Source organism: Aulonocara sp. 'chitande type north' Nkhata Bay, linkage group LG15 (genome assembly GCF_057382095.1).
Source record: "Aulonocara sp. 'chitande type north' Nkhata Bay isolate Kocher_YH1m ecotype deep benthic linkage group LG15, A_spYH_male_GT1.1, whole genome shotgun sequence".
Lineage (NCBI taxonomy): Eukaryota > Metazoa > Chordata > Actinopteri > Cichliformes > Cichlidae > Aulonocara > Aulonocara sp. 'chitande type north' Nkhata Bay.
The window spans coordinates 5207788-5234410 of NC_141358.1; the positions used below are offsets into that span (position 1 = coordinate 5207788).

General features: G+C 42.0%; 1 protein-coding gene across 3 annotated transcripts; it reads right to left on the reverse strand.

Moving 5' to 3' along the window:
• Positions 1-140: 140 nt before the first annotated feature.
• Positions 141-25895, reverse strand: mgab (MAX dimerization protein MGA b). Of its 3 annotated transcripts, XR_015124973.1 has the most exons (23): positions 25670-25895; positions 22586-23787; positions 20048-20501; positions 19788-19893; positions 19433-19546; positions 19204-19320; positions 16754-16867; positions 16172-16577; positions 14386-14563; positions 13964-14192; positions 13651-13823; positions 13272-13467; positions 12957-13186; positions 11961-12209; positions 11444-11696; positions 6545-7164; positions 6131-6228; positions 5997-6042; positions 5706-5864; positions 3375-3486; positions 2483-3166; positions 1284-2383; positions 141-1090 (listed from the first exon to the last, which is right to left on the reverse strand). XR_015124973.1 is itself a non-coding variant. In XM_086263384.1 (22 exons), exons 2-22 carry the CDS (start codon positions 23749-23751, stop codon positions 1515-1517), a joined length of 6573 nt encoding a protein of 2190 aa, XP_086119510.1. In that variant the 5' UTR covers positions 23752-23787; positions 25670-25895; the 3' UTR covers positions 141-1514. The 3 variants fall into 3 exon arrangements, 2 of the variants coding, with proteins under 2 accessions (XP_086119510.1, XP_086119511.1); XM_086263384.1 differs by having other exon boundaries at positions 141-2383; XM_086263385.1 differs by lacking the exon at positions 19204-19320 and having other exon boundaries at positions 141-2383.
• Positions 25896-26623: the final 728 nt, after the last annotated feature.

Below are 26623 nucleotides of genomic sequence, written 5' to 3' on the forward strand. Positions count from 1 at the left end.
AGCTTAAAGTCTGCACTTCAATCACATCTGATTTGATTTAAATCCAAGGTGTTGGTGTACAGACAGGATTAGTTCATAATATGTAAAGGCAAGATGAAATACCCCCCCCCCCCAAAAAAAAGTTATTTGTGACAGATGTCTGAAAACAAGGAACACAAACGGTTTTATTTCCAAGAAGAGATGCCGTTACATCACCATTCACATGAAATCAGCCACATTTTGGCTTGAAGACATCAAACAAAGCAAAAATGGTGGTATTTTAAGTGAAGGATGGGACAATAAATGCATTGAATTCACTCAGACTGAGATAAGATAACCAGTGTTTCGATATCATCCAAAGACAAACTGTTATGCAATTAAAAAAAAAACCCACAATATTCACAGAATCTATTTACATTAGGTACACGTCTACCGCAGCTACACGTCTTGCATCGCTTCCAAAACATCAGGTTTATGTGTACTGACTTATTCAAAGATGACTTTATAATGCTGATTTAATGTGTTACGTTACAGGTTAATGCAAACAGGAGACAACACGGGTGATTTCTACCAAAAAAAAACATTTAAAGTGCAACTACTGATGAGCTTTACTGCATTAGTAACAGATTAGTAACACATTATCTAGCACCCATTGAAAAATTACACCTTTTAAGACGTGATAGAGTTAAAGCTGTGCATCATCCAGCTGGGAACAGACACTCAGCTTACATTGTAAGGCTTAAAATGCTGGATCGCAGAACATATCTGTATAGTTTTATTTTGCATAAGAGAGTTCAGTGAAGAATCGCTCAAAGTTAAACATAATTCAAATACATCTCGATACTCCACCTAAAAGTTGGTCATATTTAAAGATCATTCATTGCTGGAAAATATTGATATCAAAACTGATTCATTTCATGAATACATTCAGCAGGTCTCTTAATGCCGTTTTATCATTTATACAAAAAAAAATAAATCAGCCTTTCTCTACATTATGAAAGAAGTCCACTGAGTTCAGAAAAGAGCAGCAGTTATTATCCGTGGCCCTGATCCTTTGGCTTTTTCAGACAGGCACATTTGGTGACACTTTCATTGACACACGTGACTCGAGCTGCCAATATCAGCAGAAAGCAGAGAAACTTCAAGTAAGACTGTGAAGATGATGTTAGAAAAAGATGCTGCATCCTTAGTTCATTTACACACAAATTAGTCTTTTACAACCAGCTTCCCAGAACAAAAACTCCTGCTTCAATCAACTGTGCCCATGTGAGAATAGCATAGAGGGCAGGTGGATGCACCCTTACCTGCTTGGTCCCAGGCAGCGCTTTCACTTAAACCTAACAATGAGAAGGTGTCTGAAGCAAACCGCCTCCTGCCGTGTTGTACATGTGAGAAGAGACGACTTTCACAAAGGCTCCGATGTGATTCGGAGTCCAGAGTTCACATGTGAAGACATCTTTAGTCATGAGTGAGATTTCAGTGTGAGACTCTCAGAGCGTAGATTCGTTTTTGTAGTGAAAGGACGTTTGTTACAACTATGCAAATTCTAGGTCAGGTTCCAGTTCTTTTTCTACGTCTATCCAGGACCGTTTCTTTGCGCTGGGGAAGTCTTTTCCTAAAGCACCGCGTGTTAAAGGCCTCGACGTCTTGGTGGTAGGGCTTTCAGTTGCCTTAGCGGAGGGATTGCATTTAAGTTTCTTAGAGCTGGATCTGAGGGGACTACTTGCAGGACGCTTAACTGGTGCCGACTTTCTTTTCGGAGGCCTTCCTCTGGGTCGTTTGACTGGCACAGGAATATCTGCTACTTTACCGACATTGCCTGCGAGGCCCTCAGCTTCCTTCTTGGTCTCTTCCAAAGTAATTTTTTTACTTTGTTTCTCTTCAAGCAGCACAGATATTTCACCTTTGCTGACACATTTATTGGTCTCTTCTATCACACTACACTTTTCCTTTTCACCCACAGCAGTACTTGCAGGGTTCCTTCGAGGCCTGCCCCTTCCTCGACGGGCTTCTGGAAGGCTTGGATCGGCCTCGGACTTGACAGAACACACACGATTAAACCTCAAGTGGGCAGCTGGAAGAGTTGTGCTCATGCCTGCACCTGTGCTGCCCTCACTGTTGTTTTCTGTAGCTTTAAGATCCACTGAAGGCACAAACATTGATTTGTTAAGGGTGGCAAGCTCAGCCTGGGGGGAAATTACACCCGAAACTTTCGAATCGGAATCTGAAGATGCCGTTTTGCTCTTGAGGTTATGCCCAGTTTCCGAATCCAAAGGCAGGTCTGATGCAGATATGGTAGCGTCTGATGGCTCAAATAGCTTCATCTTAGCTGAAGAGCTAGCATCACCTTCCTCTTCATTCTTCCTGGGTTTCATGACCATGAGTGTATAGAAGCCTTGGCCAACTTTAAGATAAAAACACAAACATATGCAATAATATTATAGTAACACATTTAAATGGAAGATCATTTAAATTTGGTGTATTAACTGATCAAAGTGCTTACTTGGTTTCAGACATGAGGGAAGTATGAGCCTGCCAGTCTTGGAGCGAATAAGAGGAAGAGCCAGAGGCTTTGGAGTGTGAACCTTGGTGCTGGTGCAGTTAGCTGTTGGGGATACAGGTGAGGCTCCTTCTTTGGCTGTGGGGGCCTGAGGTGAAGCTTTACCGGGCGGGTCTTGAGACTGCTGATCTGTTTGGGAACTGGAAATGTGGGAACCAGTAGCCTGGTCTGGCTCTCCAGAAACTTTCTGTTTGACTTCTAAGTTTGATGGAGACTTTTTCTCTTGGACTGAGGCCACATGGTCACCTTGCTCAATTTTCACCTGGGACCGGGGTGCAGCGTTCGCAACCTGAGCTGGAGAGGATACCAGCAGAGGCACAAGTTTAGATACAGGTGTCTTTGGACAGGATTCAGTTGGAGCTTTTCGCATGAGAGGCTGGAGCAGGGTTATCATCGTTTTTAAATTGTGTGGAGTTGTGGCTGTGTTAGCCTGAGAAGGAGCCCCGACGTCAGGCTGTACTGAAGATGAGGGCGTGGGGTTAGACTTGGGAGCACTGGCTTGTAGTAAAGCGGCTCTGGACTGTAGCAGGTGGGAAAAGAAAGGCGTCCACTTCACCGTCTTCTCTTTCCTTTTCTGTTTTTCGCACACCTCCTTTAGTTTGTGCCTGATCACATTTTGAGACTTTCCTAAAAATGTTATATTTGAAAAAACAGAAAGTTAGTGACAAGCAGATCTGCTGGCGATCAAGTCTCTATGTTGACACAAGAGCAGGATGTCGTACACAAGTGCTGGATAGCAAGCTTCGAGTTATTCTCCATGCAAACTCAGTGCATTCAAACAGTACAAAAACCAATACAGGGCAAGAAAAGGTGCATTAACACAGAGTGTACATACCAGACAACTGAGAGAGTGTCTCTACATAGCCCGACTGTATCTGCGTCAGCATCTTCTTTGCCTGTTCTAGATGTTTGGAGGTCCTAACCAGGCTCTGAATTTCTTTCTGGGCCTAAAAAACACAAAATGGCAAAAACGAGTGTTGACGGTGAGGCCAAAAACTCACACCTACAGATCTGCGAAAAAGTGTTTGCCCCCTTCCTGATTTCCTATGTTTTCATCAAACAAACTTAAATAGTTGACAAAGACAACACAAGTAAACACAAAATGCAGTTTCTAAATGAAGGTGTTTATTATTAAGGGGGAAAAAAATCAAAACCTACATGACCTGGTGTGAAAAAATGATTGCCCTCTAGACCTAATAACTGGTTGGCCCAGCCTTAGCACAACAACTACAATCAAGCGTTTGCAGTAATTGGCAATGAGTCTTTTACAGCGCTGTGGAGAAATTTTGGCCCACTCATCTTTGCAGAATTGTTGCAATTCAAGCACATCGGAGGGGTTTTGAGCATAAGTCGCCTTTTTAGGGTCATGCCACAGGATCTCAGTCGGATTCAGGTCAGGACTTTGGCCCGGCCACTCCACAGTCTTCATTTTGTTTTTCTTAAGCCAATCAGAGGTGGTATTGCTGCTGTGTTTTGGGTCACTGTCCTACTGCAGAACCCGTGTGTGCTTCAGCTTGAGGTCACGAACAGCTGCTCGGACATTCTCTTTCAGGATGTTTTGGTAGATGGCATTTTGCTGAGGCAGCTAAACACCCCCAGACCATTACACAACCACCACCATATTTTACTGTTTGTATGTTCCTTTTCTTAAAACACCTTCATGTTAGTTTGACACCAGATATAATTGGATACACACCTTCCAAAAAGTTCACCTGTTGTCTCATCAGTCCAGAGTTTGTTTGTTTTTTTCCAAAAGAGGCAAAACTAAGATGATCCTTTATGTTCTTTTTGCTCAGCAAGAGCTTGGATGAGGCGTCCCTGGGCTCTTGTGTAATCTTGGTTGATTGGTAATTCCAGGGTAGGTTTACCATTTGTGTGCTTCGCTGGAGTCCCACAGCTTTAGAAATGTCTTTCTAACCTTTTCCAGACTGCGAGATCTCAATTACCATGTTTCTCATTTGTTCCTGAATTTCCTCGGATCATGGCATGATGTCTGGCTTTTGAGGATCTTTTGGTCTTCTCCGCTTTGTCACACAGGCTCTATTTAAGTGATTTCTTGATTACCTCATTCACTGCCATTGACGTCTATAGCCGTCAATTGCAGTGAATGAGTCAATGGGTTTAACTCATTCACTGCCAATGGCTGGCAGTGAATGAGTTAAGAACAGTTATCAGGCCTGGGTGTGGCGAGAGAAATTGAACGCAGCCTTCCAAAGATGTGATTACCACAGTTATTTCTTGGGCCATGTAAGTTTACATTTTTCCCCCCTTAATAATAAACACCTTTATTTAGAAATGGCATCCTGTGTTTATTTGTGTTATCTTTGTCTAATATTTAAATTTATTTTGTGATCTAAAACATTTAAGTTTGAAAAACATACAAAAACATAGAAAATCCGGAAGGGGGCAACCAAACAAATGTTTAAACAAGTCTGAGTAAAGATTAAAAAAGAGAACTTTCTTTTGCTGAATATGGGCCCATAAAACCAACCAACCAACCAACCAACCAACCAACCAACCAACCAAACAAACAAACAAACAAACAAACAAACAAACAAACAAACAAAAAACCCTAAACTAAAAAGACTTCACTGTAAAACTGATTTTTTAAAACGTTTAAAAAAATGTAAAAACTAAACCACAAGTGTGTCATATTTAAGGAGAATTTGACCCAGTAAAATTAATTAACTATCACCATATAATTTTTCCTCTGCAAGCTTCCTTTACTCTTATTTTTATTTGTGCTCTGTGACCACATGTGCGGCCCATGTATTCCTTTCAGTGTAGTGGCTTCTGAATCTAAATGTGACAGTTGTGGGATTCGTTTTCTCATGTTGGTGGCATAAGATGAAGGGGACAACCTGAGGGGGGGGGAGACGGTGCTACATATATATGCAAAGGTCTGTACGTGCTAGCAACAATTTACAAGTTTACAAACTCAAACTGATTCGGACCAGAGGAAACTCCCACATGTTTTTCCATTGACAGGAACTCAAATCTACGTTTATCTTTCTGGACAACTTAATGAGAACATGACCTTGTTATTGTGATAAAAAGTATTAAAAAGTAGTAGAAAGTGCACACAACCTTCAGTGGAATTACATTTTCCCATTAGTTGTCTTGCAGTTTCCACTTTAGAAGGAAAAATGCAGCATGCAGAACTAACCAATGACAGGAGGCGGAGCCTGGGAGCTCTTGGGTCACTCCGTAGGACAGCCTGGAGTTTATCGAAGAGGTTTCGCTGTTCCGATCTTCTCAGCCGTTCTAGCACTGTGTGGTTCTCGCGCCTCTTTTTGGTTTTTGTCTCACCACAATCAATGAGATCCTGGAGGAGATGCAGTGAAAACTCAAAACACACTATACATACTGCCTTATAATACAAAGAACTGTGTTCCTACTATAGCTATATAAAGTGAGGGCAATTAAATATGGCGGTCTAAGCTGGCGCTTGTCTTACCTGGGAGTCGAGTTCCAAAAATGATCCCAAATCTTCTCTGGAATCTCTAAATGATGATAAACAAATTTCAGCTGTGACGGTAAATAACAATTTTATGCTTTAATTTCAACATCCAGATGTTCATTTTTTATTACCGTGATTGCAGTACTCCCTTGGAAAGAGCTTTCTTCAGTTTAGCGATGGCCATCTGTTGTTTCACTTCTTCTACAGTCTCAACATCCACCGTCTCATCCTGAAGACAACATCATTCATGATGAGCTTTTTCAAACAACGTCAGGATTAGGCCGACTACTTTTTCATATTTTCTAAAGCAATTTAGTGTTTTTATAATTAGAGTTAAAGATGAACCAATTTGAATTTTTGCACCCAGTTTAAATTTTACATGTATTTAAAGTTGGACTGATTTGTTTCTATGAGCTGACAGCTGATTTTTTTATCTTTACATTTATAATAAACCATTGTCCACTTACAGTTTAGAGGGCCTTCCATTAAAATAAATCACTAAGCACTCAAAGAAAATAAAAAACAAGTGTAATTCTCAAACTTACATCTTCGTCTCCCTCTCCTTCACTGTCTGATGAGTAGGAACTTGTGTCTGAAGCGATGTCTAGGTTTGATTCTGCCTGCTTGCCGTTGGCCTCATCGCCCTCGTCTGACGGGATCTTCCCATCACAAACCAGCTCAGGGGAGGAGCCGGGCTCTGCTAATTTGCTGCTTAAAGAGCTCTTGACTGCGTTCACTGTGTCCGCAGCAGGACACCCAGCTGCACCGTCTTTTTGTAACAGGACATCATTGTTCGCCATGTTTGATGCTTTTAGATGTCCTGACTGTTGTGCTGCATCATCAGCTCCGGGCGCTGGGAGCTGAATGAGGGTAAAGCCCCCGGGCAGGGAGACACCAGGTAGCTTCTGTCCTCCGGTGCCCTGGTTGGACGGAGGGCAGATCCTGAAAGAATAGGTTCCACTCTGTCCTAAAAAGCTGGGGCTTTTCAGTGATTGTGAGACGGTGAGCGAGACAGGCGAGGAGGAGGAGCTGCTCTGGAAGGAAGAGTCTGAGTTGTGTTGGCCTGAGGAAAGTGATTGGACAGAGCTGATGTTGGATGATTTCTGTGACTGTTGCCCCAATGAGATGCGTCCCTTGCTCTGGAGGCATGGAGGGAATAAGAAAACTGAAAAAAAGAAAAAACTAGTTCAGCATGATGAGATGATAATATTTGCATTATTTTAACAAAACTGTGTTTTTAGCGATACATGTTTACTTCTATTCTATTTGATTAAGCTGATGTCACTTCTTGAGGTTCATCTACCCTCTATCAATTCTAATGCTTTAACAAATCATCTGGTCCTTACCACAACTTAATGTTATATAAATACAACCCCAGCTGACATCTTACACTGTCCTATTATTTATTCAACAAAAATTAAGCTAAGAAGGAAAAGCAAACTAAAAAAGCGTAAGTACTCTTTTACTGCTTCGATCAAAACTAAGAGAAGAAGCCATTTGCTGATAACCAAAGGCACTTTATTAACAGATCATCAGTAAGGTTGAGCACCTCTATAAAAGCAGAAGGTTTGGTAGTTTGCAGGTCTAGCGCATTCACAATTCCAAGGAGGAGAGACATCAGCAATCACCTTAGAGAACCAACTGTTCCCCATCAGTCTCTGATGGCTTAAAAGACCATGATTCTACAGTAAGAATGATTATTTACAAGTAGAAAACATCAAAGACAGCTGTCAATCTTTCCAAGGGCCTGTTCTTCGTACGTCGCTTACTACATCCAAGATCAAATGACACATCCAAGACCAAACTATCGCGCTAACCGTGATCTCGCTAATCCGGTTCCCCGAACACACCTGCTGTTGACGATTAGTACATCTGGACGCAGTAATGTGACATCACTGGGTGTCGTAAAAGGGGCTACGCATCGATAGTAGAAACATTGATCAGCAACCCGCTGATTGGTCGGCGAAAATGTCGAAGGGGCGTGCTCGGTATTTTCCGGCAGCAGAGCAAGAACTCTTGATTGAGGGATTTCAGGAGTTTCAGAGTTTAATTAAAACGCAAGAGAACACTGCAAAGGCTGCAAAAGCAAGGAGAGAGGGGTGGCAGAAAGTTGCTGACAAATCAAACTCGTAGGTAATTTAATAATAATAATAATAATGGATTGGGTTTATATAGCGCTTTCCAAGGCACCCAAAGCGCTGTACGATACCACTATTCATTCACTCCCACATTCACACACTGGTGGAGGCAGCTACGGTTGTAGCCAGGCTGCCATATCGCGCCATCGGCCCCTCTGGCCAACACCAGTAGGCGGTAGGGTAGATCTATCATATGACACTATATTGTCCAATATCATATGGCATTATATTATATTATAATATGTTATATTATATCCCCTTTCACATTAGAGCCACAACAGGACCCACAAGAACATGGGAACAAGTAAAAGTGAAATACAGGAGTATTCTACAGAATGGTAATATATTGCTCTTATATTGCTTTTCGTCTCTTGGCAAGGGACCCTGTAATAGTCTGTTAGTTTGTTCATAACAGCAACCAAGAAAAGGGCAGAGCAAAAAAAGACAGGTGGTGGTCCTGCACCCCCTCGTCAACAAGTTGGTTAAGTAAATAATACCCTCACGGGAATATCGATATCTCTCAATGAGCACACTGTCGCGCTGAGCTAAAGGATCCTGTCTATCCCGCAATATACGCTGAATTCTGAGGACTCTCCTTATCAATCTTGCACCTTCCGCAATGGGTGGCTCACGTATACGGACAGGACATGGCTGCGACAGGCTTCCCAAATCCACCTTCGCTTTTATAGCCGTGGTCTCCCATCTTGATTACACGAAGTAATTTACAATTACTACTCTGAAATATGAATTACATCTGTAATAATCACATACATGTAATAGAATGTTAATAGTACATTTCCCTTTTTTAGGAAATGACCTGTATGTATCTGTGTGAAATCAATAAATGGATCAAGTGCTGCATTATCTTTAGTTACATTGATGTTATTTATTTATGGTGAAACAGTGGTGGAATATCGCTGTTGCTTTCGTATAAATGAAGCGGACATACCTGCGTGGCCGCGATCTAATCCTGTTTACATAAAGTAAACCTGCTCCCGAGCAGGTTTACGCTTACGGCTCTGTTGCTATGACAGCAAGTCCCGGATGAGCTTCGGGGAACCGAACGATCCAGGATCACGCGAAATCGTCAACAATCTAATCCAGCTAACTTACTTAGCGAGGTATGAAGAACAGGCCCCAGGAGTAGATATCTCAGAAAATTCACCCTAAGGTCAGACTGTGCAATGATCGGAGAAACTGCAAGTAGTTCATGACAGTACAACAAATACTGTCATGGCTTGTTTGGGAGGGTTGTGGTGAAAAAGGATTTTCTCTCTAAAAAGAACATGGCAGCACAGCTCAAGTTTGTGAAGTTGCATCTGAACAAACCACAAGGAACAATGGGAATGGAAAGATCAAAGTGGAGATGCTGATTGTCATAAACCACAGCACCATGTTTAGCCTAAACCAAATACCAACTGACAAGCATGGTGGTGTAGGGGTGGTAATTTGGTATTGTTTTGCAGGAATTGGAATTGAGAATCGGTTCTTGTAGAGAACTGGAAAATAGTGGATATGGACATTATTTTATTTTCATTGCACAAAAGGCTGAGAGTGCGATTGTAAAGTGGAGACTGCTCTAGGACAGAAACAAGCCACTGCTGAACTTCAACAGGTAACAAACTGATGACCTCAGTTTCTACCGGCTCATGTTTCTACAGTAGAATCACCATGACAACCGCTTTAAAATCTGTACTGGTTTTCATCTTTGACTTGTGCTGTCGGCTTTGTGTACGTACCTAAATACTAAGAGAAAGATCACACTTGTCCTCATCGGGATAGGTATTTGTGTTGGTGTGTGGGGTTGTAGCCTGTATGTTTATATTTTTAAATGGCAGTTATGAGACAGTGTGTTTCAGATCATTTTAGAGAGTAACATGAAAGCAACGTAACGAGTAGTATAACGACTGTTTTTATCGTGGGTGTAATTAACTACCGTACTGCATTAGTTTTAAGAAAAGTGTTCTGCATATATGCAATAATTACTTTAAAAAAAAAAAAAGAATGACCCCAACACTGATCACAACAAAAATCTCCAAAATTCACAAAGATTTGAACACTCAGCATGTAATTAATTTGCATAAATGTAATGTCTTTGATACGCTGCTTAGAGGTGGTGGTGACTCAAAGTGGAGCCAATGAGAATCAATAAGGAATCGGAATCGCTAAATTCTTATCAATTCCCATCTCTACACAGGACCTGAGTGCTTTGGAGTCACTAAGTCAACCCTGAACTTCTCTGTATACCAAAGTATTCCAGAGTCAAACGTGAGGCCATCTGTCTAACAGCTAAAACTCGGCCAAAACTGAGTCATGCAACAGGACAATGATCCCCAGCACTGTCATTTACAGCAGAATGACTGAAAACAAAAAAATCAGGGTGTTGCACTAACCCAATCAAAGTCTAGACCTCAACATGATTGGATCGCTGTGATGGGAACTTAAGAGAGCTGTGCATAAATGAATGCTCAATGAACTGAAGCAACACTGTAAAAACGAGTGGGGCAAAATTCCTCCACAGCAACGTGGGATACTGGTAAAGACACACAGAGATCAATTACTTCAAGTTACTGTATGATTGGGTGTACTTAGCTTTTCACACATATTTCTGCTATTCATGTGAGGCGGTATTTCAGAATTTTATAGCCTGGTAAGAATCAAATGTTTTATTATGCACTAAATCTCGGACATAAAAGTGGTGGACTTTTTTCACATGACTATACTAAAAACAGTTTTAGCTTCTGCTCAGCTAGAACACGTGAAAAACCACATTTACTAAGAGCCTTTCCAAACACACTGTCCTGTTTTTCAGCATCACGTCCTTTAAGACGATGATAAAGACAGCGAATATCTTAAGCACGCAGTTACAAATTGCTTCACAGTTTGAATAAAAACAAACCTCGTGCATAGTATCTCTATTGGTTTATATGCACACACACTTACATGCAAGTATTCGGTGTGAATTACAGGAATGGGTGATGAACCAAGGAAAAGCTAAAATGAGTTTTCAGCAGTCAAAAGGCAAACCGCTGATTTAACCGACGTGATGGGCTGAGGAAGTGAGTTTCAAAATTTAGCCGCTACAACCTCAAAAGCACAGTCAGCTCTAGCACTGCTGCAGAAAAAGGACCTGAACCATTTAAGGCTTTGTATGTGATTTTTAAATGAATTCTGATTTTCACTAGAAAGCCAGAGAAAGGGAAGAACAGGCAGCACATTTAGGAGGTGGTAGTTTTGAATAAAGCAGATCAGGTATGTAAAACAAAGTGCCTCTGCTGTGGTCTAGCAACAGAGAGACAAGCTTACCTGGTGACGGCGTTAGTGTCTTCAGATCAGTAGTTTTCCTTGCAGCGATACTTGGACTGACTAATGAGCTTGCAACTTTTACAGTGCTGGTGCTGGTTTTATGTGTAGAGTCTGATTTCTGAGAATTTTTCTGAGGAACATCAACTGAAGCATTTAGTCGTCCTGTGACGTAGGCAGCAAGGCGGTTAGCTGGATGCAAAGATCCCATCTTTCCAAGCTGCAGTCTGGCCTGATTGTAGGATTTGCCATTTACCTGCAGTGGAAGGAATGCATATGTATATTTTAGAAAGTATCTGTATATTTCAGCTGGTGTAGCTGTGTGTTTGTTAGTCCTTAAATAGCCACACACTGTTATCTTTTCCAAAGGATAAATCCAATTACTGAATGCAAATCACATTTTTTCCCCCTTCAACATCCAAACCTCAGTGCAAATTTTTTCCAGTGACAATCTGTAACGGAGAATTTAAAAATTCCCAGGCACATGGATGTATTTGATCCAACTTTACAAAGCCCTTACCTGTATAAGTCCAGGTGCTTGGTAACCAGCAGGTTTTCTCTCGGCTCTCAGCGTTCCTGCAGGCATCACTCCACTCAGAAAGGGTGTCACTCCAAACCACATCTGCGGCTCTTCGATTTGGCCATCTTCCTCCTCTGCATCAGTGTTCTCATCAAGGCCTTTACTGGTATGCATTTCCTCATCACTGTCACATTCATCATCATCATCATCATCACAATCACTGGCTTTTGATGGTTTGCTAATTTGCACCTATAGAAAAAAAAAAAGTACAGAACTGTAGAGAACGCCGTACATCACGTCATCACACGAAAAAGCAACAAAGCAAAGAAAGTGAGGACAAATGTTCCAACAGTCAAAAGCAGGATTATTAGGCACCCAACAGATAGCAGCCACTGAGGAAGCCACTGCAACATGGGAAGTGCCCAAACAGTAGTAACCACAAGGACCATCTGAGGCCATCTTCCAAAGCTGGTCAAACTCAATAGATGCCGATGTTAAAATGTCAGACTTTAAAGCAGAATCAGTTTAATTTTCTTTATATTGCACCAAATCACAACAACAGTCGCCCACTTAGCTCAGCGGAATTAGCAGGCAACCATATGCCGCATGGCTGAGAGCGACCGGCCCGGGTTCGAATCCGACATGCAGCCCTTTGCATGTTTTCCCGTCTCTCTCGCCTTCTGCTTTCCTGTCACTCTTCACTGTACCCTTTCAAATAAAACCGTAAAAAGGCCCAAAAAATAAATACATTTTTGGTTCTGTAGCTAACTACACCCAAACTGTAAAGAGTGATTTTTTTTCAAAAACCCATCCATTTAAACAGCATTAAGGGTTATTATAGGCATGGTAAGGTGTGAGCACACATAGCCTGCACATATTGTTTGTACTGCCTAATACAACTAAATACAACTGCTCCTGAGTTTAGGCATCAAAACATGATTTCACAATCCAGTGGGTAACTCTTTCTAATATAGTCTATACCCAAATCTTCAGTACCTGGTAGGTGACGATGGAGCCGCTGGGCTTCCGCATAATGATCTTGCTGATTGGCCAGATGCGGTAAGGACCAATGTAGAAACGCTGGGAAAGCTGATCACGATTCATCCGCTGACATAAAGCCTCCAGGATCATCCTCTGGTCGTTCTGCCACCGACACACTGACTGGATCTGTATTTGCTTCCTTGCTCCTACTTCACTACATGCAGTTTCCTGAGATGCGTTTTCACCTGGAGGTTACAGGGAAATATGTTTTTAAACAACTACAAACACCTTTAATATCCCACTTCACTACAGTGCAGCTATTTTTCTTACCTGCTTTGTTGACAGTTGGTAAAGTGCTGTAGTACTTGTCAGTGGTTTTTTGTGGTTTTGTTGGGGCGTTTGGTGCAAAGATCTTAGGCTCTATGGTGACTTGAGGAGGCGGCTTGCTATTGAACTCTCTTACACGAGCACATGTCATCATGCTCTCCAAATATTTATACACTGGATCCTTGTCTTCTTCACGTATCTGCAATGAAGATTTTAGTCTCTTTTTAATGAGATTACAGGACAAATTGTAAACAAATACAAAGAAAAACTTATTTGCTTTGTTTTTTGCAATTGACAAACTTAGCAATTATCAATATGGCAAAATAACAATCTTCAGCATCAGCATTTAATTAAAAAAAAAAAAAAAGCAATTTTATTTTACCGGTTGTGGAAATACACTGTTGCGTCTTTGGACCTTTGGTGTAACCACATGGAGGGGTGCAATTTTTGGAACAAAAACTGCTTCTGGATCCTCATCACTGCCATTACGCTTCCACAGTTTATTAGCATGTGAGCCTTGGCGGGGCTGGACCACATGTTCCATATTAGTCATCGCTGGGGAGGGCAAAAAGTATCTCATTAACACTTGTGACCAAACTGAGCAAAGAAAGACTCTGAAAGACTGCGGTCAGAATCAGGGGAAAAATCGTCAACAACACACAAATGATACTGAAATAACTTGAACTCGATCTTACAGTAAACAGGATGTTCTTGGCTCTCCCCTGTGGACGTCTGCTTAGTGATCTTGCGTTTGAAGCAGGCACAGCCAAACATGCATTCAGGCCGCCTGCAGTGGAGATGGCCTCTGTTCAGGTGCTGCAGACTGGAACACACACAGCCGAGTCTGCAGAACTCTTGACCACATTCAGGTCCAGCAACTTTATTTGGAGAAGGGGGCACTTTCAAGATCTGGCTGGGCTGCGTCTGGTTAAAATGAGAAGTGAGAGTCATCAAAAGAGTTTGAAAAATCACTTTGTGTGCTTTTCTTTAATGTACCTCCTTTACATTTGATATTATAAAAGCCAGGGAGACTTTGAAAAACATCACTACAGAATGAAACAATGAAGTCGTCACTGACATTCCTACACTTCCTGCAGAGGACAAACATGCTACATACCTGTTTTGTCAGTAACACAGTCAGAGCAGCTGACAGCCTCTCTGTAGTCAGCTGTGTTCTGCTGAGGCCCTGGTTCAAAGCTGCCGTCTCCATTTCCAGCAGCTTGTGCTGGAACTTGGTGAGCCCCGAAGGTTTGGACATCGGCCCCTGGTTCTGACCAAAGCTCATCTCTGACAACCTGGGGAAGAAACATGAAATGAGAAGAATTGTTCATTGAAAAGATGTACTGATGTGAAGCAAAACTACAGCTACAGGACTAATTACAAAGCAAGGAAGCCTATGTATATGCCCGCCAATGTAGTGGTGAAAAGGGGGATTGCACGATCAATAACTGCAGTCATTTTCACTGGATGTGGCTGGATTTGGATAACCCAAAAACTACAGTATGGGTGAGAAGAAAATGGATGGATATTATAACCTTTGATTAAAAAAATAAATAAAGATGTATAACCACCCAAACAAACTGATAAAAAAAAAAGTGAATGGACTTAAAAAGTGCAAAATAGTTCATGACTCAAAATGTAACATTTTGTTTTTTTCCCCCTCTTTCTAATAATTTTATTAATTATATTTCTATAAATACAATTCTAATATCAATTTAATAGATACTATGGATTCTACATTGTTCGAAAACAGTCTACTATAACGCCGTAGTTTTGTGAAACTCATAAACAACTAGTGGAAAAAATACTGATGGCTGTCAGTGTTACCTCTCTGTTGTTGTTGCTACCACTCCTAATAAGCCCCTTTCCATTAGTTCCTACTCAGATCGACTCACGAGTTCGCCATGGTTTTCCATTAGGTCATAGCACCTGGTACCAAGTACTAAAATAGTACCTGCTCGGCCGGAGTTCCAAGTGATCCAAGCAGGTACTAAAATGTGACATCGTCAGACTGCATGCCACCGATTGCCTGGTCAGTGGCATCATTCGATGAGTCATGAGAGTGTCGACCATACAAATTAGGTGCTATTTGATTGTCAAGTCAAGTTGTGGCGAGTCGATCTTAGTAGGTACTAATGGAAAAGTCCCAATCCTAGGTGACTTCCTGCTTTTTTTTCTTTCTTTTTTTTTTAAATAGAAAAATTGACCTCTAACTGTGACCTTCAGACCAAGGTCAAACTGAGATTCAAACTCCTCTGGGACTTTTAGCAGATTCACCTATGGTATGGTTTTAAAATCCTACGTAGACAAGTTCTTGAGTTATCCCTTTCACAAACCTGGGTGTCCACACCACCCACCCAACCGTCAGGGTGACGACAATATCCCATCGGCCTTTTATGGCTGAGGGGTAAAAAGCTTTTGGTGGATAAATTGAAGAATAATTTAAAGTGCATTAAAGTCACAAAAGAAAGAAAGCCCTGAGAGTGCAGGTGGAGAGTTGAAATTCACTTTAAGCTGGTAAATGACAAATGATAAAACTTGCATAAAACTTGCAGCTGGGTTTTGAAAAGCATCAACTAATACTAAACCTGTACTGTAGTTACCTACAAAACAATGTAGGTAACTACAGTAAATCAGTATATTTAGAGGGCTTTCATAAATACAAATACAAAAAGTCAGTATCAGTGATCATCGTGGCATTTTTCCCATTTTGAAATGAAAAATCTTTGGTTTTGTTGCATCTATTTTATGAGAAATGTCACCTTAGAGGAATTATAAATTCTTACTATTGCAACAAAGTATCGATTCTCAACTCAAATAACCTTTAGCCACATCAGTAGCCAATCAAATTCAGAACACAAAACATGTGATCAAATGTGACTAAATTTAAAATATATCCTTACCTCTGTGAAACTCCCTGATTCTGGGTATTACTAGAACCACAAGCATCACTCGGCTGCCTCAGCGAGGACGCAGCCTGGAATGTGAATTTAGCTCCTGCTTGATGGGGGGCTGCTGGCGTGGCCAGCGGAGGAGCAGGTGACGTCAGAGCAGAATAGAGCAGTGGTTTGTGGGATAGGGGACAAGGCCTGTTGGCCCCCACCGGGAATTTCGAAGGAGCCTTTCGATGCTTGAGAACGCTGTCCAGGGTCTTTACATAGCTGGAGCTTTTAGCGGGCAGCTGATAGGACACCGAGCCTTCTGGGTTTGTAGAGAAAGCAGCGGCGCGCTCGCTGATTTGCTGAGCTTCGCTTTCCAAGTACTCATCCAACATGTTGCTGCAGAAGGCAGAGAGGTTCTTTTGTAATCCTTTTAGAGAGAAAGAAGAAAGGGACTTTAATTTATTGAGGAAGAATAATGAATCAGACACAAGTACTTTCAGCTGGTTTCAGCTCAGTTAATCTTTTGGTAATTAGAATGACTACACTAATCCCACGGCATGATAAAAGGAACATTGCAGCAACAATATGACGAGCAGCCCTTACCTTCACCGTTGGAAGACGATGTTTCCTTGGCTTTTACGAACTTGTTTTTCCACCCCTTTATTTTCGTCATGTCACTTGTCTTTCCCGTTCTGGAGATGAAGGGTAGTGCCTCATCTGTGCAGCAAACATAATGCCTTTAGTTACAGGTCACAGCACACTATTATGTTTTAACAATGCCAGCCTGAGTTCTGCAGCAGAAACACAAATTTTAATCAGAATTTGATGCCAATTTTATTCTCTTTGCTGAAGAGAAAATTGTACTCCTTCAAGTTCAGCTGTTCTTTTCTTATCTGATCGCCCAAGAGCCATCACCTAATCACTTCTGTCTTGACATTATGCGAAGGTTTAATGTGGCATGACTGACAAACTCATCAAGAAAGATCTGCAACCTCATATGACACACACCCTTTGAAAACCCACACAACAAATCTCAACTTCTAAAAAAGAATCTGAGATTTCCAACTAGCTTTTCGGTCTCTGCGTCATAGCAGCCGATGTCAGCAGTGATGGCTGTCATCACTTTGGCTTGAATGTTTGAAGCTGGTGAAGGGTACAGAGGATGTTTAAAATTCCAGTCAGTACCCGACTCCTTATTACAGGAGTACCGATAAGCACCCGGGGAAATGGTGCTTTTTGTACTTTTGTGAGTTTAATTCATTCCAATAAAGCTGTTAAAACATCTTCTTACAATGCCGCTGCATGTGATCATGTATGAAGTTCTTTACTTTACTGGAAAGAAACAGAAAAGCAGCTAAATTCAACACACCGAATCTTAGGGCCACACTCAGTACTTTAAAAATAGATCTCTAGTTAAGACTGGGAGACTTTCCATGCTTCGGTTTTCAATAATTTGCTAAATTCTCCTAATAAGTGACCAGCAGCACTAAGCGCTTCACCAGTATATTGCAATCAGACACATGAATCAAACTTGCTTTAAATCGAAGAATAAACCATCCATGGCACACCAATTCCCCAAGTTAGTCAATATGAACTGAGTTAGTCTGCTTTGAAGCTAGTGCAAGCTTTCCTAAAAGGCATAAAGAATTAAAAAGTTGTGATAACTAATTCACTGCTCACAGCAGTTATCGTGCCAAATCACAACAACAGTCACCTCGAGATACTTTATATTAGAAGCTAAAGATTCTATAATAAAAGAGAGAAACCTGGAACAATTAGGTGTCGTCTTATGAGCAAGCACTTGGTGAGAGTGGGAAGGAAAAACTCCCTTTAAACAGGAAGAAACTCCCCCAGAACTAGGCTCAGAGAGGGATAGCTGTCTGCCGTAACCAGTTCAGGGGTGAGGAGAGGGGCACGGCACATTTATAAATTTAAAATCCCTTTAAAAGCCTGCTTTACACTAAAATAAATGGGTTCCTGAAAACATCCTGCTGTATTCAGAGTTTTTACATGAAATAACCCAAAAGCAACTAATCGTCCAATCACAGTTCCAGAAATCAGCAGTTTCCAAAAGTTTGACAGAAGACTTAAAAACAGCTGGAGTAATAACATCTCTCTTTTTCCAGTCAAGAATCTGGCTGCAGCATTTTGGACTAATTGTAAATGAGCAAGAGATGATTGACTAAGTCCGGCATACATTGCATTACAGTAGTTCAGTTAAGATGCAACAAAGGAATGTATAACTGTTACAATATCAGAAGATTTAAAAAAAAAATGTGTCTGGAGGAAACTGCACTTGTCACATTACTATCAGAGACACCTTACCAAACATGCACAAACCTGCTGAGCATGAAGTTTAGATGAAATATTATTAGTGGGCTTATAACTGCGCCAAATGTAGATATAACCACTTGCTGTGTAGCTTTGTGACTGCACCAAGCAGTTGTTAAAAAACGCAGAAAAACTTGTTTTATATAGTATTGATCATATCGATCGTGGCTCAAGGGTTGGGAGTTCGCTTTGTAATCGGAAGGTTGCCGGTTCGAGCCCTGGCTTGGACAGTCTCGGTCGTTGTGTCCTTGGGCAAGACACTTCACCCGTTGCCTACTGGTGGTGGTCAGAGGGCCCGGTGGCGCCAGTGTCCGGCAGCCTCGCCTCTGTCAGTGCGCCCCAGGGTGGCTGTGGCTACAATGTAGCTGCCATCACCAGTGTGTGAATGTGTGTGTGGATGACTGAATGTGTAAAGCGCTTTGGGGTCCTTAGGGACTAGTAAAGCGCTATACAAATACAGGCCATTTACCATATTCAAGAAGTCTAATGTGACTCGCTCTAATTTGCCACTGACATCTCCACCTACTGCATAGGTCACTGTACCATTTAAAGGACTTTTCTGACAAGTCTCGCGTTGATTAGTTTTCTGCAATACTTGTCCGCCTATTTTCTTACTATGACAACAGCATACGACAAATTACTCATAAGATATTGTGCAAAAGAAGCAATCGAAGGACCTCGATCAAACATGCACAAACTGTCAAAGATTCAGCCCAACTTACCACCAGGAGACACAGTGGTGGTCTTGCTGTGTTCTGGAGGTGGTAGTGGGAGGGAAACACCCAAATACTGCAGGTCAATGGACATAGTGAGGTCTAAGGAACTCAACTTCAAGCCCACTGAGAGAAACGGTAAAAACAGTGAGAGTGTTTTGGGTTGTTTTCTTGTGCTTTAGTTTATTTTATAAAACTTAGGTAACAACTTGAAAGACTATGCCCGTTGTATACTCACCCTCCTGCAAGACGGGATGGATAACTTGTCTGTGTTTGTGGACTCTGAGCTCATTCAGCAGCGCAGTCTCGAAACGAGCCATCTTCGCCTCATCGGTCTCTGGATTCACGTTCACTGTCAACACCACAGATACAATTTCAGATTCGGGCAAACAACATTAAAAATGTATATTAAAGATTCCACAATAATATTTAAAGAAAAACAGGGTTTTAATAAAAAAAAAGGCACAAAAATATTTATTCCATAGTTTAATTAACTGAAGAGAAAGAAAGAAAGAAAGAAAGAAAGAAAGAAAGAAAGAAAGAAAGAAAGAAAGAAAGAAAGAAAGAAAGAAAGAAAGAAAGAAAATCCTCACGTTGGTCGCTTGTTTGTGTCGGTGGTGCTGGGGTTGTTAGGGAAGCCGGAGATGCTGACGATGAGGTACTGACCATCTTGTTCCTGACATGAACCTCAAGAGCTTGCTGTGACATAAAAGAGCATTAAAGCTTAAAGATTTATTTGATATCAGGTGGAATGTTGAAGGAACCACTCCTCCCTTTATTAAATGAAACTACACCTTCTGGAAACATGCCGATGTGCTCTGAGCATCCAATGCGATCACTTTCAGTGTTTTACCTTTGAGGTGAACGACACAAACAGCAGGCCTTCTATATCATCCATCTCCGGTTGCATAGCGCCTGTCAGTGATGGGCTGTGGACGACTGTGGAGGAGGCTGCTGCAGTTTTACACTCTCTTCCCCGGGAATTTGACCAACGTCTGTTCATCTTCTTCCTCCTCTTACAGAATCGAGGTGATGATCCAGGGGTAGACGTTAAGGAATTAGCAGTCACAGATCTTGCTTTAGGCGACATCCATACTTTTAAGTCCTGCTGCACCTCAGGGGCTACACTGGTGGCAGCGCTTTCTTGCTTGGGTGCAACAAGCACAAGATCACCAAGAGCATGTTTGCCTCTTATGCAGGGGACATATGGTTCATCTTTTCTAGCAGGTTTAGACATTATGGGCTTCAGTACCAATCGGGTCTCTTGCACATTTGATAGAGAAGCAGAGTCATTTTGACTGTTTGCACTGTAAGACACATAAAAGTTAATATTGGTTATTGATACCAAACAAGTGGATTTAATCATGATCTCAGTGCAAAATCCTTTCATTTGAGGTGGAGCAGCATGTGGCAGTGGCATTTTAATAAGCTGTTTCCAGCTGTTTATCTGGCAATTTCACAAATTCCTACACCTAATGAGGCAGTCAAGTAAGAAATTAATAATGCATGCAATCCAATACAAACAGCTTGCAAAAATGTTCTGATTATTATACTTTTATATTGCATTCAAGACAACTGCAATATTTGTATTATTATATAAAGTATTTCCTCAATTAAATTTGAAGAGTTGCAAAATAAATGAATCAGAACTTGTGCAAATATTCTGAGTTTATACGCTGCAGACGTTTTTTGCAGCGATTCACCGCGTGCTGTTCCACTGTGGTGTATTCTATGTAACACACACACACACTATGAGTTTATAGACTCATCGGCCACTTCATTGGGGAAACCTGTTCACTTGCTCAGTAAAACAAACATCTAAACAGCCAATCGCATGATAGCTACTCAATGCATTTAGGCATGTGGAAATGGTCAAGTCTACCCACTGGAAGTTCAAACCAAGCGTCAGAATGGGGAAGAAAAGTGACTTTGACTTTGAATGATGCATGGTTGTTGGTGCCAGAATGGCTGGTCTGAGTATTCCAGAAAATACTGACCTATAGAGAATTTTCCCACACACCTATCTCTAGGATTTACAGAGAATGGCCCAAAAAAATTGAAAATAATCCAGTGAGTGCAAGCTCTCTGGGTGGAAAATGCCTCAATGATGTCAAAGGTCAGAGGAGAATGGAAAGACTGCTTTAAGCTGACAGGAAGCCAAACACATGCAGAAGAGCATCTCTGAATGCACGACATGTCAAACCTTGAAGCACAACACACTGACTGCCAAGTGCCAATTGGACACTAGAAGCCTGGAAAAACACTACCTGGTCTGATAATTGTCACTGCTCCTGATGGTGGTGTAACGGTCTGGGGATTTTTTTTCTGAGCAGACCAGGGCCGCCGTATTTCACAAATCATCTCAGACTAGTTTCTTGAACATGGCAATGACCAGATCGCAATCCAGCAGAGCAAATTTGGGTGGACGTGCAGCAGACACATCTGCAGCAACTATTACCCCTTTTCCACTAGCACCTACTAGGCTTCGCAAGGCTCGACTCGACTCTGTTTTGGTTGTTTTCCATTACATTTGAGTACAATCTAATGTGCATGTGGTCGTTACAGCAATGCGGCCAAAAGTCCCACGATGTCATTTGTATGCTACACGAATGCCACTACAAAGGAGGACGTTGAAGCAATGGTATACTCGCTGTTTGTATGTCTTTTTGGCAGACTTAGGAAACAAGGTGTTTTTTGTGTAGCCATTTCCCTCATTGTCAAGTTTAAAAAAAATAGTGGTTTGGATTTTCGTAAGGAGACACCCTCATGACTCACTGAACGATGTCACTGAAGGGCCAGTTGGTTGCATGCAGTTTGTTGACGTCATATTTTTAATCACCCAAGACTGCTCGGATCCCCGGCAGAGTAGGTACTAAAAAAATATACCTGGTACTAGATGCTAGCACCTAATGAAAAACCCCAAAAAACAAGTTGAGGTGTGCCAAGCCAAACCAACCAGAGTAGGTACAGTAGAAAGGGGCTATACGTGATACCATCATGCCAATATAGACCAAAATTTCTGAGGAATGTTTCCAGCACCTTGCTGCCATGAAGAATTAAGGCAGTTCTGAAGGATAAGGGGAGTCCAACCCAGTACTAACGAAGTGTAACTAACAAAGTGGTTGGTCAGTTTAGTTGTCTTTAAGTGATCCGTTTGATCATGTAGGATTTTTAGGTCAATTAAATGCATAGAATATAAATGTTCAGTTACTCGTGCACTTATAATTACCTAGACTCCATCACAACAACACAAAAGTATAGCACTCACATAAAAGTATAATAGTTAGTAACAGTGTGTCAATACCAAAAACGCATTTCTCGATTTTTTTTGCTGTGACAACACAGCAATTTGCCAATGTTAAAACAAAGGAAGAAACAACACAAAACCCACCTCAGATCCAGTACCTCCTCCTGGTTTTCACTGGGTTCGGCAGGTTCGATCACTGTGGGCTGGTATTCCGTCTTCACAATAGCTTGAGCCTCTCTAGCAATTCTGTTCAGACGGGGGTTGTTCCCGTCCTCCCTAAATCCCTTTGCAAACGGGTTGTGATTAATTTTCAGCTGGGTAATCCGAAAGTTCTGATACGTCGTCACAGCCATAAATTCAGTTTGTGGAAAAGTAAAAGTCATGCTTTCATGTCCCATAACTACAGGCTTGTCAGCTGTGGGCATGCCTCCATCTGGAACAGGTATTATGTGAAGCCTAGGAATGTAGCGATGCATGGAGTGTAAGATTATATGACCATCCTGGTCTTGGGAGTTATTGGTCAGTTTGAGCTTGTAGAAGGACACCAAGCTGTTCATCCAATCTGAGCCGCGACAGGGTGAGTAATGGTGTGAAAATGCCCGGATCAGACCTTGGTTTTGATGTTCTGCTCGCCCGGTGACTTCCCATCTGGATGCACTCCAGCGGTACCTGTACTGACCCGATGGGACTATGGACAGGACCAGACTGTACTGCTGATTGGGATCCAGGCCAGTCAAGCGGTATCGGCAGTACGGGAACATGCGTCGGCCCTGCTTAGTGAGAATCATCTCGGTCCCACACTTGTAGAACTGCTTCCACACGTTGTTGTTTTCCAAAACAACACTGACACCTTTGAAGGTCAGCACCGCAGGAAAGTCTTTTTCCATGTCCGTGTTGCCAAATGTGGTCGCGGGCAACGCAGATGACCATGATGTTGATTCAGGCATATTGACGATGCTCGTTTCCGTGCACGTTAGGGAGTCTGATGCGGATGTTATATGCAAGGCTTCTGGGCTTTTTTCAACAGTTCCTTCTAAGGTAGAAGCTGATGTTACTGCAGATTTAGCTGGGCTAGCTTCAGCAGGTGAAGAAACAGCAGCACTGGAATCATTACTCGCCATGGAGACAGCTTTGCTCTCATTCACTGTATCACTAGTGAAATTAGGTCTTGTCAAGGTTGGGAACGGAGGAGCTGAAGAAGCAATGGAAGCAGGAGGAGCGGAGAAGGGCGCATTGAGCATGGTGCCCTTCTCACCTTCCACTGCCTGGTTTTCCTCCATGAGTGGGAGCTCAGAGTCTAAGGCGGACATCACCGGTGGCTCTGATCATCACACTGCATGAGACACCTGACACACAAACAAAAAAAGACAGCGTTATTTGTACGCTATAACAGCATTCACAGGTACAACATGTATTACATTGATACAATCTAACCAGCAGAATTTCATTTTAAAGACAGAAAAACAAAATGAAGAACAAATATAATATAAACAATGATCAGAGAGGATGCAATTAGAACTCATCCAAGCAGAACAAACTGTGGCAGGAAGGAAAGAGGAGCCTGGAAAGCTGCACCCAGAAATGTAAAGACTTTGCATTCAGAAATGATTACAACCAAAATGTGCCAATCAACTCAGAGACCGCTGAAAATGTGTGTTTACTTAAAGAAGCCAAACAGGGATGCACCGATGCATCTAAAGAGCAGTGGTTTTTGCTCTTGCTGACTGATATCTGACTGATACTTGAAAAAAGAAGACATTAACCAATGGCGGTTGCCGATGTTTATCTGCTGTACCTCATCAGTTTGTCCCTAAAAATGTTCAAAGATGGCCTGATGGAGAGATAAAAGACTCGTAAACTGTTCAGCTACTTTATTATTGTGAAGATGTGTTTGTTTACCATACACGAAATGGTGAAGTAAACAATAATAACAACAACAAAATATACTGATGTTCACCTCAGCAGATCTCTGTTCAGCACTACTGAGAATTGGCTAATCGCTATAGGGTGTTGCAACAGTAAGTGTTACAAATGACAAGTCCAGCATATACTGGGCTGCTTAAAGACACAGGCATTATTCAAGGCGCTGACACAAGTACTGTGAAATCAAATGAAGACTCGAGATGAATGTAGCTCATCTTAGGTGTAAAGACTTGATATCGTGTCAAAATTAAATGATCTCCGGCCACTAGTTTCTGTGACTGCCGGCTGTTTGAATGTTTTGTAAGCAAACCAGACCAAATTTCAAGACATCTGATCTGCACGAATCATAAAAACGTCCCTTTGTGTTCATCAGGACCATACTGTAAAAATAACAAAATCACTAATCAAGGGGTGTTTTTTTGTTTTGTTTTTCAGAAAGGCACATCCTGTCCCCAAATACCCTGAAAAATAAATTAGAAACTTAATTGGGGACGGAACATAATTTATTTACAACCTTGGGTTATGTGTGCTCCTCTGATGATCTCTAGGTTTTTTATTTATTTATTTATTTTGGTTAAAAATGTAAAACTACATTTAAAAGACCTGCTCTGTCTCTAAAACTGAAGTAAAACTCGTATATTTCTAAATTTTTAACAGACTAATAAGATTATTTTAAACTACATGTTAAATGCTCCTACGCAAGAACTCCTGAAGCCACCATCACACCATTCAAGACGAATACTACAAATATAAACAATCAAAAAGCGCTCAGATCATTTGAACAATTTCTCGTGGCCCTGTGGGGAAAAGTGGACTTTGCATTGCAGGAGACCACTTCAGTATGACTGACCAATGGGCTTCCAGCTCAGGACACGGACGGAAAAACAGCCCTACATTTTAAACAAGGATGAACCACTAACACCGTTTGTACCTTGAAAGCCAAGAGAAATGATCTTGGTCAACGGCACACCAGAAACTATAAAGGTAACCCCTTTTTGTTGTTGTCCTAACCCCCCTCCTCTAATTTCCTAATCACATTGTCACGCCGGCACACGGATGCTTCAAGTCTAAAGGTGTTAAACACCACAACGAGAGCCTAAAACGGCTTATCACCTCCATGTTTACAATATAAACTCCCAGCGTCACTCCCGTATAACTATTTCACTCCCTGCAATAAGAAGCGGCGTTAAGAATTTAAGTTGTTAAACCAGCAGCTCTTTCTTCCTCACACACCGCGGAGAAGGAAGGCCGCCCGCTCCACCACTCACCAAGTTGGAAAAGTTGCAGGTTTCACTAAAGCCTCACCTTTCAGCGTCGCTTCGGTACCTCGTGGCCGACCGCAGCGAGGCAACAGTATCGTTCAGCGGCGAAGCTCCAACTGTTGCACGTCGCCGTCGCCGTTAAAAGGGCCTCGGAGAATCCCTCGAACATAAACACAAACTGGCAAATGGAGGCCGAGAGCCACGCCACTGTGCTCACATCGACCGACCCGAGTGTGCACGCAGTGGAGCCAAAGCGCATGCACACTATCACCCCCCACCTCCACCCACCACCCCCCTCTTCAATGGCGCGTGATTCCCGGCCCGCCAGCTCGAGGGAAGCGGGAGTCCGCCATCCAGGAGATATACATAAATATTTCTTTTCTCTCTCGCTCGCTCTCACCTCGAGCGCGGTCCGCGCGCCGGTAAGGACAACTCTCTGCAAGTTTGCGCGAAAATGTTTAGGATGTGTGATTCGCGCACTGAGAGCAAAGGCGTGACACTTTCTCTCTCTTCCTGTCTGTTTCCTTGACTTCTTCTACCTTTTTCGATCACACTTCCATTCTCACCCTCTCTTAGCCCACACATACACACACACACTGTCCTCTCTGCTCCCCCCCCCCCCCCCTCTCTCTCTCTCTCTCTCTCTCACTCTCACACACACACATCCGTGCTCTCGAGCTGTGACGTAACACGTTCACCATGGTGGTAGAGATCCAGTAGCCAATGCGCAAGCTCCCAATGGACGACCGGCCAGTTGTTTCATCACGGTGGCAAACGTACGAAAAAAACAAATGAACACTGAAAGTAATTTTGTATCTTTGTAGTATTATGTATCAACATTAATATGTGCAACTGAAATCAGTGGCTCATAAACTATTAACTGATTGACCTTGTCTACAAAAAAGAGCAAGGCTGATTGGCTTTGTTTACGGGACAAGATGGTGGCCAGGAGTTGAAGTTAAGAATAAATATTTGGACAAAAAATAGCATATTGAAT

Coding starts and splice junctions, on each gene's coding strand:
- mgab (XM_086263384.1), bottom strand. CDS start 23,751: ATGTCCGCCTTAGACTCTGAGCTCCCACTCATGGAGGAAAACCAGGCA. Junction 19,547..19,787: donor GACACAAACAAGCGACCAAC/GTGAGGATTTTC, acceptor TGGTGTTGACAG/TGAACGTGAATCCAGAGACC. Junction 13,187..13,271: donor ACCAACTGTCAACAAAGCAG/GTAAGAAAAATA, acceptor TGTAACCTCCAG/GTGAAAACGCATCTCAGGAA.